We start from the raw sequence: 14,535 nt of genomic DNA, 5'->3' as shown, positions 1-14,535 counted from the left end.
TGCCCTCAATGTGTGGAACATCAAATTAATTTCAAAGAACCTTTCTTAAAGGATTCTTTTCCCGAACGTCCGTGGCAAAAAATTGAACTAGATTTGTTTAAAATTGATAGTTGGTACTTAATAGTGACTGGTTATTACTCAAGATTCTTTGAAATATTGAAATTAAATAAAATGACAGAATCCGTCATTATTGCTAAACTGAAGACATTATTCAGTCGCTTTGGCATTCCTGAAATTGTAAGGTCAGATAATGGTCCACAATTCCAAAGTGAATTTAAAAAATTTGCTTATGATTATGATTTCCATCACATTACTAGTAGTCCTTACTTTCCTCAATCTAATGGTTGCATTGAAGCGGCTGTAAAAATAGCCAAGAGTCTTATTAAAAAAAATCCTGGTGGTTTAGATTTAGCTTTATTGGCTTATCGTACTACACCATTAGAGTGCGGATATAGTCCTTCCGAACTTCTCATGAATAGGAAACTACGGTCACATTTGCCTATTTTGCCAAGTCAATTAAATAAAGATGTTAACGCTAAACTTGTTTTTAAAAGGGAGGATAAGGCTAAAGATACAAGTATTGACCAGTTTAATAAAAGACATAGGGCCCGAAATTTATCAGAACTGAAACAAGGCGACAGTGTTTGGGTAATCGACTTACGAATATATGGGAAAATAATAGATGTCTTAAGAGAACCACGGTCATACATGGTGGAAACTAATTTTGGAATCTATCGGCGTAACCGATATCATTTAGTTCCAGCTCCTTATTATATTTTATCACCTCCGCTCATTTCAACATTGCCTCAGCCTCAGCCTTCTGAAAATAGTGTCAACATTGATTCAAAATTAATGAATAAAAGTTCCAGAGAAGTCAGCACCAATGTCACTACAGGAATTCATAATTCATCTGATAATGTTGTGTCGTCACCTCCATGGTCTGTTCCTCCTCTGCGGCGGTCAACTAGGAATTCAAAGAGGCCTGCTTATTTGAAAGACTACGTAACCTAGCTTAAAATGGGGATGTTGTGTTAGCAGGCTGGGGAGAGGAAAAAACAACAAGTGAATAGAATAACAAGACGAATTGTGAGAGTTGTCAATAAATACAATTTTTCTCTTAACAAGATCTTTTACTGATAAAACATTTTCTAATTTACTACATATATATGACGCGTTGGAAACAATGTTGTTTATGTGGTCGTCATTTACCTACTTTCTCTTCCATAAAAATAATGATGTGATTAAACTGATAAGAGTGATAAGTGATAATAATAATCCATGGACTACTGATAAAATATCGATCATATCATTTGTGCAAGTGAGCTGTGTCTCAGTGTCCAGCAATGGAAAGTTTTCAAAATGAAATCCTTCCAGTGCAGTCTTGCCAACTCGTTGAAAATTTGACAGCAGCTATCAAAAACAATAATGTGGATTGCTTCAAAAAGCATTTTTCGAGGTCCTTAAATCGGGAAAAAAATGAAGCTGGTTTTACCTTACTTCAGGAAGCCATACGACACAATCGGTAAATAAGCAATGTTTCATATAGATGTCCAAATTTGACACAAACTTCGCTTCAGGAGAGATATATTCGATTATTTATTACAACTACAAGATAAGGATGATCTGGAGATTCGCAACACCTCCGGGGAAACAGCACTAAAATACGCCATTAATCATTTCCGTGAAGAAAATGACCATTTCTCGTTTGTATTATTCGAAAAAGGAGCTTCCTTAGAGGTGGACGACTGGTCCACTGCTTACCTGGATCGATTGGTTGACGCTCCTTCAAGATTAACAAAACTTTTATTATTAGACAAAGGGATTAATGCATACATCAAGGATCGATACGGCGCTACTCCATTACTGTACTCACTTCTTAATCCTAGAAAACAGCACAACGATGAAATTATAGCCACTTTTTTATGTTGTGGGGCTGATCTATTCGATAAATTTGGAGACAACGCATTTGAACTTGCTGTGGAATATAAACAAACTGATTTTGTCCAAGAACTTTTGTTTTTGTACACGTTTGATGTACATTTACCTTGTGACATCATGTTTAAGACTTTGTTAATACTTGCAAAGCAGAAATCGCCGCTATTCCACAAAATTTTTGAACACGATGTGGAATTTTTTTTTGCGACCGAAATGAAAAAGGCGGATTTTGCTGAGCTCTTATATATCCTACTTGACACTGAAGATAATTACTTTGAATTAGTTCTGGATAAATGCAATCCAATGGTTTGCGAAATTTTTGAAAAACTCGTCTTTTATAAGTCTACGCCGTGGCCGCGATCTTGTATTGGTTATTACAGAAAATACTATTATGAACGGTTGTTTGGCACAAATCTAACACTGAAAAAAATACTTTTGCTTCTCGAAAGAAGTCAAACGATAAGTCAATGTGTTGAGGAATTTATTAGTATTCTGGGAAATCGCGAAATTTTTTTTTATATAAGTAAAATGAACAATGAATCTACAACAACAGAGTTATTTATTTACTTAATATTGCACGGTCTGAAAATTAATAGCACACTTTTTAAGATTGTTTTTGAAAAATATGGTTACTGTGAGTTATTCAGACTTCTTTTACATGTGGGCACTGACGATGATGTCGAAGAGGACACCACAAGCTTACGACCCCCTAATCGTGTTCCACTTACTCCTGTATCTGATTACTACGAAAATACGTTAATGTATTTTATTTGTGATGTCGTTTCCAATGTAGATATAATTCCAGAAAAATTTAAGTATGCTGATAATAACGATCTTTTAGATTACTTTGCGTGCCCCAATCTGCACAAACTAATGTCGATACTTCCACAAAGTAAAAAACTCCCTGATGACATCCTAGAAAGAATCAAAAATCATCCCCGCGTGCCTCTTCTGGTTGAAATAAGTAGGGATGCTTTCAGGAAACACTTTATTAATAAATTGAATATAAAAACTACAAAGCAATTTTATTCTCTTCTTAACGGGCTTCCTCTCAGTACCACTCATAAAAAAATTATTACCTTCGAGACGAAACTGTATCATCCTTGAAATATAAACACTAATTTCAAGAATTTGCTTTCTTGTTATTTAATTGGTAAATATGATACTAGATTTGTGTCCCAGTGGCTAGAATAACGAAACAAGAAAATTTCATTTTAATTGTATTTAGCTTTAGTTTTAGTTTATAATCATTTGTATTATTATATGTATTATACTTAAGACCACAGACCTACACAATTCTTAGATAGATATCAAATAAAGGGGTTTCTCCCGTTAATAAAAGAATGTTTTTTATGTAAACTTGGTTATTTTTTATTTCACACTATTTCAAAATTACAGTACCTACTACAGGTAAGATTTCCTTTTAGATGCAAAATATTATGACCCTGTAACTGTGGTTTATCAATGCACTCAATGTTTCATAATTTTTCGTTTCTTCAATTTATTGGTTCTTATTTTACATTTTCCCGATTTTCAATTGTCATTTTCACGATTTTATATCACAATTTTTCGTTCTTTATCTTTATTTTTTTAAAGTTTCTTTCGACAAATCCAGAAATAAATCGAAAAATTAAAGGTCGAAAAACTGAAAAATCGAATTAATGAAAAACGTTTTAAAATCCCCTAATCGAAAAATGAAAAAAATTCTAAAATCTTAAAATGGAAAACGTGAAAATTTTTAACAATTATTATTAGAGAGCGGAAAATATGCAGCAAAATTTTGAGAAATATGATCATATGATATGCACCAAATTTATGCAAATATGCAGCAAATTTCTTAATATATATAGAGATATGCAGTTGCATATGCTCCAAAAATTAAAAAAAAAGCTTAATAAGCGAACTAAATTTATTTATAAAATTAAAAAACAGCTTTCCCGAGCTTACGTTTTATTACAAAAAATACATAAATTACATTGCAAAGTGTTTAATTACATCCCACTAACACATAAATCACGTTTTTAAAGCTAATATTCTTATACTAAAACATAAATATAAACAGATCAAATTAAAAAATAGTAGTAATCCACTATTTAATTACTATTTGGCAATAAAGATTATATTATTATTATTATTATTATTTTGGTAACAATTTATTTTTAGATATTTTTTGAAATATCGTAACAAAAAGTTTTTGTGGTGATTCTAAAGTAAATGTATTTGTAAATGGAAAAACTGCGTACTACGTCCACAGATGTAAAAATACTTACCGGTTTAGGGCAGGCGCGACAAAACACAGTTCGTTCTTGAAGAATAAGTTCAGGAAAAGGTTTAATTTATAAATTAATTTGAGTTATCTTCGACATATTGATACACCTGTATTCCTTTAAATGCTTTCAATACAAACTTACGATGAAAAATAATAGTATAACGTCCCTTCGACCACCACTGATCTTACCATTAATACACTTAATTAAAGAAAAATATTCGGAATGAACGGTATTTTCAAAAGTAATTATATTGGGCGCGAATTTACCTGGAAGAATGGAGGTGTCTCCAAACTACCATAAAACCCAAATCATTTCTAGTTATTTGAAACTCAGGACAATATTTGCAATATGATTCATAAAATTTCGTCTTTCTAGATAAATTCCGACAGAATGACAATAATTTTTTTTTTTTCAAATTAGCACAAAAATTGATAAAAATGCAAAATATGGACCCGTTTCGTGAAATATGCAGCAGAAGGCAAATATATGCAAATATGGAATTTTTTTATAGCTGTATTCATTTTTAATTAGCATGATTCGTTCACATATTAAATATCAACACTTGTATGCAAAAAATAACGGATATGCAAATTTCATAAAATCCGCTCTCTAATGATTACACATTTAAAATGAAAATTAGAAAAATTGCGAATTAAAATTTAAAGAATTGAAAAATCCAAAAATTGAAAATTTTCATATTGAAAAAAGGAAAACTATAAAATGAGAACATCGAGAAACCGAAAAATTAAAGGATAAAGGATATAACAAACCGCGACGAAAAATCGCATATTGAAAAATCGAAGAAACGAAAAACTGAAACATTGAAATTGAAAAAAAAAAACATACAATCGGAATACTGAAAAATCGAAACGAAAAATTGCAAATCGAAAATTTGAGAAATGAAAAATTAAATGATCGAAAAACTGAAAAAATTAAAATTGAAAACTTCCGAAATTTTAAATCCAAAAATTGCAAAATCTAGAAATTGGAAAATTCAAAAGTTGAAAATTTTTTTCTTAAAAACTTTAAAAACTGCAAATCGAAAATGTTATTTACGTCACTGGTTTTAACTATATAGAGCTTATCTACCAGTAAACAAAAATTGCAAATTGTTTTATAATGTTTCACAGAAGCATGATTTGTTGGACTCGACTTGAGGGGCGAGGAAAGTTCAAAATGTCACAGATATCGGACCCTACAGAATGTTTGACTAAATCATGAGAAAGTGTTTCTAGCCTAACATATTATTTTGACGTGGTTCCTTCCACACTCAAAAAAAGCCGTAAACAATCTTTCTTGATAAGTTGGCAACAGTGGTTAGGTTTCTGTAATAAGATGAGTTCATCTGATCTCTTCTGAAAGAACAACTCTCACAGTAATTTTCCAGATTTTCCTCTTCCAGTCAACAAATAACCAACTAGCAGCGATAAAATATGTCGCTAAATAATAACACCCTGATCTTCCTATTAAATCTACATTTCCTGCCATAGAAGGAAATCCGCCATTCCGCTTCTTATAACGAACCTCGTGCTCATTACGACTTTCGCGGTCGATAAATAACGTGCAATTAGAATATTTCCATCGAACCTCTTCCTAGTGAGCGAATTTTTTGCCACACGAGAACAACACGACGTAAAATCAAAGTTAAAAAATCTCCCATTTAAAACTTGACAACTTAACTCCGGCTCCTAATAAACGAACGTTTAAAAACTCGCCATAATTTATCGCGCCAATGAAAAATTACGTAATTTAGTGCTAGGCATCATTTTGAGTCATTTATTATAGCACTGCTAATTCACCACCTATACTTAAACTTAAACCAATTAAGTTATTTGTTACTTCTGTTTTTGATAATGCGATACCTACTCCTGTAATTTTTTTCGTTCTAATGGATACGTAGCGAGTGAACATTTCCTGGAATTTTCTTCAGAGTGCAAGCGCTAGTTTGAGTAATAGTTCATGGTTAATGGCTCCTGTCCGACTCAATATAAATCTATAGATTTGGATCAGTAATTACTACAGTAAGCTTGGCACGTTCGTTCCATTCAGACTAAAGACTTGATGCTTCTGCTGCCAATAATTACGGATAAGAGGTCACCGCTTTTGCGCTCGTAGGGGAAAGTGGAGCAAAGCAACGGGCACAAAATAAAAATATTTCAGGCATGTCCACATTTATTACGGCAATAATTACCGCCAATTAATAAAAGCTCGCAGCCCGCGACTTTTGACGTATCGGCGGTGATTACGCTAACAATGCAGGAAGCGAGTACAAACATTTAGATTATTGCCGAGATTAGCATCGACAGTTCTTCATCTGCATTGGTAATAACTTAAATTAAGACAATAAACCATTTGCCGGGCGAGATTACCATCGCCGGGTCGCCCAAAAATTATGAAAACTTATTTATTTAACAATTTTATTATTGGATGGGTTCGCGGCAAAATTAGCATAACATGCATATTAAGTAATCGTAACGGTTTAGTGCGTAGGTCTGGCGGTCAGCGTTTGGTGATTCCAGGTATTTGCTGATTTATGTAAAAATAATCGCAAGAGTGGGCTTCTGGTCAGGTTGCAAAGATTGTTGATTAAATTGCGGTTTTCGCCCGGGATTTTTTGTTTGTTTTTTGAATTCCTCATTTGGAACAATTTGTGGACAAGCGTTGAAATGGATAGCTGTAAAGAGGTTGCTACTTTACGAGCGTGTTTTTGAGTCATTTTCATATTTTTAGCAGATGATGACATTCGGGACGAAATTCTGTTGTACCTGATTTTAGTGCATTTTTTAGGAGGTTGTCCGTTAGAATGTTTGTTTTGCGGAAACGGACTAAGATGAAATCGAGTCCTTTGAAGTTTTGACGACAATTTTATTGCATTTTGGTAAAGTTAAGTTATGTCTTTATTAAATAGGCGGCACTTTTTTGTAAAGTTTCAAGAATCTATTTTAGGAAAGAACTACTAGTTGAGAAAGTAGTCTCAGATTGCAGTATCGGGCCCAAAATACTTACTACTTTTCATGGTTAATACTACTTTTTACCCCCAAATACAGGGTGTTTTTGAAATATACGAACAAAAAAAAATCGGAAACTGCTAGCAGTCAAAATAGCGATTTTCAAAAATTATTCTTTGGAGATTATATATAATCCTGCAGAATTTACCGCTAATACTAATAACTCCGATCCTCAAAGTATCATCTTTAACATCTTTTTCAACCCAAATTTGAAGAAAATGCTCACCAAGGAATCCTAAATTTAGTCTTTTCTAATTTTAATTATCTTGTTGACCTTCTGACTTTTCTCTTGTCAATAAAATTGATGCTTACCATCCACCCCTTTTAATAAAAGTTAACCTCAACTATCAAACCCCTATGGTCTTTCCTCTTAATAATGTTATTGAACAATACACCTTCAAAAAAGCTAATTATCCCCTGCTGTATGAAAAACTAACGTCCTGTGATTGGAACATTCCCGACTCTTTCTCTAATATTGATCAAATTTGTTCGTTATTCTACAGAGAGTTATTTCAAATATTTGATTTATCGGTACCAAAAATTAAATATAAATGCATCCGTCGTCATAAATACCCACCATGGTTTAATAAAGTAACAATAACTCCTTAAAAATTAAAAATAAGATTCATGGGATATACCTACCTAAGTACCTACACTGCGTTTCAAATAAAATGCACCACCTAGAGCGAGTAGACGTAGAATGTTGAAACTTGGTGGAGAAGACTGCTGCACATAGACAAACGCTTGATTAAAATTTGGAAGAAAAAATAGCAATAGCCCCGCCCACTCATTCCTTGTTTATTCCAGTGATCAAAATCAGCCTTATCTTAAGAAATACTGGTCCCGCCCACTCGCCCTCGATTTTCTTAGAGGGTATGTAATTTTCCACAGTTTTAATTATAAGTTTAACTTTTTCCTACAGTCTTTTATAAGTAAGCAATAGCTTATATATAATTATATGCTCTTTTGTAGAGTGAGAATGGGAATTAATAAAATGTAGAATGTTAAAAAAAAGCGTTATTGGTAATTTTTTGTTATACTATTTGATATAAGATTTGTTTCTTATTTCAGAAGAAACATTGAGAGAACGGGTGGATGGGCGGGGCTAAGTTTAACTTTTTCCTACAAAGCAATAAGCAATAACCACGCCCACCCATTCCTTGTTTATTCTAGCAATTGCTGTTAATATTGTTCAGTCATTTATCAAAATACAACCCCCCCTACCCGCCCTCCATTTTCGTTGAGGGTATGTAATTTTCCACAGTCAGTCTTATCTAAGAAAGTACTAGCCCCACCCACCCACCTTTTATTTTCTTAGAGGGTAAGTCAATTACCGAAGTCAGTCCTGTCTTAGTAAGTACTAGCCCGCTAACTCGCTCTGTTCTTCTTCTAACGATTTTATTTGTGTTCAGTATGATATTCACCTCTCATTCGAACCATATAAAATGAATCTCTGAAATGAAGGCAGGGTGGGTGGGCGGGGTTAAATATATGTTCTTTTGTAGAGTGAGAAAGGGAACTAATAAAATGTAGACTGTTTAAAAAAACGCTAAGTTTAACTTTTAGCCCCGCCCACTCACCAGTGTTGGGGACATATACTTTTAAAAGTATCTAGATACAGATTGTTTTCGATTTTTTCGAAATGTATCTAGATACAGATACAAGAAAACAGATACTTTTTGAAGTTTTGGCGAATAAAATAACTGAAAACATGTTTATTATGTATTTTTTTATGTATTGTTTAATGAATTTTTTAAAATTAACAACATTTCGAACGTATTGTCACCTAAATTATTTCTTCTTGGCGTCAGAATTTGGTTTCCGCTACTAAACACCCGTTCCACAGGTGCAGAAGAAGGGATTGTGGTATTAAATTAAAAAAATAAACATTTTACATGGCTTCGCTGTTTGATGTGTCGCAAATTGTGCAATATTTATTACGTACGCTTAAAAAGAATTTTTTTTTTGTTTTTATTTCCATACTACAGTGTCCAAATTGTGTTTGAGTATATCTAATAATTATCTCCAGCATTAAAATTAATATTTCAAAAGAATACCGTAAATGATTATTCTGTGCCGAAGGTCTGTTGTCGGCAACCTGTCATAAATTATTATTCTTCAATATCGGCTTACGATGTTTTTATGACCATGTCCGATAATCGTCTATCCCGGTGCGGCAGGTATATACATTTTAGGAAGAATTGCTGGTTCCGTTTAAGGCAAAATAAGTAGAATTTCTTAGAAAGGTATTTAAACCCCTTATAGGCTGCAACTTTAAATTTTCAGATTTTTGTGGAAACTCATTTTACTTTAATCTCGTTTCACGATTTCTGAGAATATATCACGATAAATTATTCTACCGAGGGTTGTAAAAATATTAATTTTATTACCCAAGATTTATACTTGAACATAATCGGCACATTCTAGAGCAAAACGGACCTGCCAAGCCCACCTCGCGTTAGGTCCAACAATGAAAAAGTGAAGAAATGACACATGTGGCAACAGGAAAAGATGCTACATTTGTCTGAAAAATAAAGGTATAAAACAGTAACAAATATGGGATTTATACGACAGAAATGTATGTATTGAACAATCGATTAGTCGATTACAGAACTAATTTGTGCTAATTGAAAAAATAATCATTATGTAACACGCAATTATTATTTTCTAAAAATAATAACATATCTTAAACAAATATTTTTACTATTAAAATTACTCTTATTTAATAACACAAATAGAACCAGCGGGCCTTCTGGACCCGGGTTGCTCAGGTACACAGATAAAATGCATTGCCCCGATAAGGGTAAAACGCAGTGAATAGTGAATTGTGGTTTATGGTTTTTGAAATATCATCTTATCATGGCTTAGATTTATTACCCGTCAGCATTATATTTAAAGATGTATAAGTACTGAAGGCTACAATGTAGGAAATGATGGTATTTAAAATATTAAAATTTCCCTGACAGAACACTATTAGTGGACCTCTTACCTCTATTTTTGTTTATGTGACCAAAATCACCAACATGAAGTATCAAAAATTACTACTAGTATAACTCAACTAATAACTACTGAAAAAAAAGTAAAATAAAAAAATGTATCTGTATCTGCGCCATTAACTTTGGATCTAGATACAGATATTTTATGCTTAAATACGATTTTATTGTACCCAAAAATGTATCTAGATACTTTATTTAGAATCAAGTATCTAGATACTACCCAACACTACCACTCACCCTGTCTTCATTTCAATGATTACTCTTCATATTGTTCAGTCACTTACCAAAATAAGCCTTATCTTAAGAAATACTTGCCCCATCCACCCACCCTCGATTTTCTTAGAGGATATATAATTTCTCACAGTCAGTCTTATCTAAGCTAGTAGTAGCCCCTCCCACGCGCCTCTATTTTCTAGAGGGCATGTAATTTTCCAGAGTCAGTTTTATGTTAGCAAGTACTAGAACCGCCCACCAACCCTTTATTGTCCTAGAGGGTAAGTCATTTACAGAAGTCAGTCCTGCCTTAATAAGTACTAACCCACTCACCCCTGCTGCTCTCATTCTGACGATTTTATTTCTGTACAGTTTGAGATCCACCTGTCATTCGGACTAGATAAAATGAATCACTGAAATGAAGGCGGGGTGGGTGGGTGGGGTTAATTATATGTTCTCTTGTAGAGTGAGAATGGGAACAAATAAAATATAGGCTGGTAAAAAAAGCTAATAGTAACTTTTCGTTATACTATTTGAGAGAAGGGGTGGGCGGGCGGGGCTAAGTTTAACTTTTTCTTACAGAGTTTTTTATAAGTAAGCAATAGCTCCGCCCATCTACCCCCTCTTCATTCCAGGGATTACTCTTATTATTGGTCAGTCAATTACCAAAATCAGTTTTATCTTAACAGTTTGATTTTAATAATTGACGCTTTTTCCATGACATTAGCCGAATCAAAATATTGCACAATAGAAAAGGAATTACTAGGGATTTTATTTTCAGGAAAACATTTTCGTTCATATTTATTCGGAAAATAAAAAATACAAATCTAAGTACAAATTTCTATAATTTGTCCAAATCTTATCGGTTTAATTGTAAATCTCTTATATAGGATTCTTATAAGAAATATATTGCTGAGATCAAGACCAAAAAAGTTTTGGTCCTTTATTCAAAGTAAAAAAATGGTACCAGAATTCATGGAATTATCTTCTCCTGATACGATAGTCAGTGCTTTCGCTGGTTGTTTCAAAAGTGTTTATTCTGAATCTGATCCCAGCAGCTGCCCATCAACGAATGTTGAACTAGGTTCCCAGTTTTTTGTTTCTTGTGATTCCTTTTCAGATTACGATATTCTTTTAGCTTTAAACTCATCGAAAGCTTCTTTTACGGCGGGGTCTGATGGTATTCCTAGTTTTTTACTTTTGGATTGTACAAATATTTTAGTGATTCCAGTTTCAAAAATATTCAACTCCATTTAAAAACAGTGTTCAGTACCTCATATTTGGAAAATGTCTAACATCTGCCCGGTATTTTAATCAGCTTGATCACATTATTCTAAACATATCTTATAAGCAGCCAGCAAGTTGTTACACATCGTAATTTTCGCTCTAAATTCATCTTTCCTACTTCTGATATCCTACAGGGGTACAATTTAGGACCCTTATTATTTAGAATATTCGGTGGATAATCGGTGGATAGAAATAAACCGGTGGGGAAGTCAGGAATAGGTTGGGGGGTTCTCCTGCGGGAGATCGTGATAAATCAGGAAGACATTTTTTTTTTCCTCTTTGTATTTGGTTGGGACTTTGAATATTTTCGTTTTTAGGACTTTGAATAATTTTGATTTGGGGACTTGGAATAATTTTGGTTGGGAATATAGACACCTGTTCTTGACGAGAGGGGTTTGAAGGAAGAGACAAGAATGCCGCGTGAGGAGAAGATGGAGGAAACTGTGACACAAAGGGTAAATGAGATAGAGGGGTCCTGCGGGTATGCCTATTTTTGGAGTCGAGTAGAGTTGGCAAGACGGTGATTGACCAGGTGTTGGGATTTTGGGGAAAGATGAAGACCATAGCATTGGAGTTAGCGGTTGAGAATAGTTTTATGAAGGGAAGGATTAAAGAACTGGAATCGACGGATAGGAAGACGTACGCTGGAGTTGTCGGAGGTACTAGATCTGGGCAGGATAGTAAGGAAGTGCCAAGAAGGAAGGAAACGTATTCTGTTATGGTGAAGTCTAAGGATCCTAAGGAAGATGGGGATAAGATTAGAGAGAAAGTTAATAAAATGGATGTAGACGTGAAAGTGGAAAATGTGAGGAGGAACAGAAATAGTGGGTTAATTGAGACGAGGAGTAAGGAGGAGATAGAGATGATAAAGCAGGTGATTAAGACAAACCCGAACTGGTCCACGGAAGATGTGAAAAGGAGAGGATTTAGGATTATGCTGTATGATGTACCTGTGGAAATGGGGAATCAGGAGTTGGCTGAGTCGATATATCGGAAAAATTTGGTAGGGAAGATGGCCGAGGAATAGTTTGACGATAGTCTTAGGATTGTTGGGAAAAGGATCGGGCAAGCAGGAACAGGTAAGGTAAGTCAAAAATTCGAAAATGTTGTAACTGAGGTTACGGATAAAGTTAGGGAGGTATTTTTGAATCAGGGTAGGGTGTATGCTGGCTAGCATTCGTTCAAATGGAAATATTGGGTAGATGGTGCGTTTGATTGTAAGATCAGGAATAAGGTTTGCAGGAAATGTGGGGAACAGGGACATGTGGAGAAACAATGTAGGGCGACGATCGACCAGTGTATGAATTGTAAGGTAGCGGGAAAGGAATTTGGCCACTCGGTGTTTCCAGCATGTGCCCGATATTTGTAGAACAGCTAAGTGCAGTCAGGAAATTTATTTATGGGGCTTAAAATCCTGCAAGCAAATTGTCAGGGTTGTTAATAGTGTGATGTGTGACATAAGGGTATGTATGAGAGAGAATGACATAAGGGTGGCGTTGTTGCAGGAACCGTAAGCAAGAGAGGGCCAGGTTGTTGGTGTGCCTGATGATATGAGAGTTTATATGTCCGCTGATGATGATGGAGCTGCTGTGTTGATAGATGATACAGGTATGGATGCTGTACAAATAAGCGTGGAAGGTTAAAAGTTGGGAGTATGTGTGAATATAGACTGTGAGTGGGGTAGTATGGGTGTGGAGTCTGTGGATTGTCGATAGAGGGATGTAATTGGATCGTATTTGGAATGGATGAGGAAGGTAGTGGGTTGGATGTGAGGGAAAGGCGACGATGAAAGGTATGGACGCCAATACCATCTCCCCCTGGAGTACAGTAAGTATGTGAGGACAGGCCGTGAGAGTGAGAGGAGGGGTCGGGAATTGAAAGAATTAATTCGGGAATTGGACTTGGAGGTTTTGAACAGACCATCTGATCTGTTCATTTTTAGCGGGCCAATGGGAGAGTCGGACATTGATGTCACGGCAGTGAATGGTGGCTGGTTGGAGAGGTTTGTGTGTGACACGTAGGAGGTTAAGGAAGACTGGGGTGCGAGTGACCACATTTGTATATTGATCGGTGTGGAAGGTGTGCGGGGGAAGTTCACAGCGAAGATAAAAAAGAGGAGAGGGTGGTTCATGGGAAACGTCAATTGGGAGATTCCTGGGTAGGGAGCAGCTAGAAAGCCTGCACGATGGATCTGCATTGCTATGGACAACGCGACAAAAAGTTTTGTTAAAGGTAAGGGTAAAAGATCAGCCTGGTGGACCGAGTAACTAAAATATTTAAAAGGTCGAGTTGCGAAAGCACTAAAAAGTGGCAGTTGACTCGTAAACGAGAGAGGAATTTGGACGGAAACGAGAGGTACAGTTTCGGGTACCAAGGTTTGCTCAGCCATTATAATAAGGCCATAAGCGTGTGAAGCATGTGAAAGAGGTGAAGTATCTGGGTAAAAGAGTTAGTGAGCGTATGAATTTGAGGTCGCAAGTCGACAGTCTGGGAGGTGGGGGATCGGGGTGATGGGAAAATTGAGACGTGTATTGAGGAAAGAATGGGGTCTGGATAAACGAACGGTACGAGTGATATATGAAGGATTGGTGGTTGCGTGTGCTTCGTTTGGTGTGATGTATTGAGGTTTGGATATGCAAGGGAGTTGGTGAACAGATGTCACAGGAGCGTCTTGTAGGAAGGACAGTGAGTACGGATGCGATGCAAGTGTTGATGCGAGAGTTACCGTGGGATTTGGAATTTTTGAGAAGAGGAGTGATGTTTAGAAAACGGGAGTGAATCTAGGAGAATTGAGATGGCTGCAGATTAGATTAGAAGAGGGAGAGA

The 14,535-nt window shown here is 35.2% G+C and overlaps 1 protein-coding gene across 2 annotated transcripts; it reads left to right on the top strand.

The window, feature by feature from the left end:
- The first annotated feature begins 1,304 nt into the window (after positions 1-1,304).
- Positions 1,305-3,294, top strand: LOC135123042 (uncharacterized). 2 transcript variants are annotated; one of them, XM_064047540.1, is made up of 3 exons: positions 1,305-1,522; positions 1,578-2,724; positions 2,777-3,294. In XM_064047540.1, exons 1-3 carry the CDS (start codon positions 1,344-1,346, stop codon positions 2,807-2,809), a joined length of 1,359 nt encoding a protein of 452 aa, XP_063903610.1. In that variant the 5' UTR covers positions 1,305-1,343; the 3' UTR covers positions 2,810-3,294. The 2 variants fall into 2 exon arrangements, with proteins under 2 accessions (XP_063903610.1, XP_063903608.1); XM_064047538.1 differs by having other exon boundaries at positions 1,578-3,294.
- Positions 3,295-14,535: the final 11,241 nt, after the last annotated feature.

This window comes from Zophobas morio, unplaced genomic scaffold, assembly GCF_036711695.1.
Source record: "Zophobas morio isolate AGI-343-1 ecotype UQ-CSIRO unplaced genomic scaffold, CSIRO_AGI_Zmor_V1 ptg000006l, whole genome shotgun sequence".
Taxonomy (NCBI): domain Eukaryota; kingdom Metazoa; phylum Arthropoda; class Insecta; order Coleoptera; family Tenebrionidae; genus Zophobas; species Zophobas morio.
This window is presented reverse-complemented; position numbering and strand designations above follow the sequence as displayed.

What these genes read in the sequence shown, in the direction of transcription:
- LOC135123042 (XM_064047538.1), top strand. Translation starts at nt 1,344, where the DNA reads ATGGAAAGTTTTCAAAATGAAATCCTTCCAGTGCAGTCTTGCCAACTC. An exon ending in GAAGCCATACGACACAATCG is followed by an intron (nt 1,523 to 1,577) that starts GTAAATAAGCAA and finishes ACTTCGCTTCAG; the next exon opens with GAGAGATATATTCGATTATT.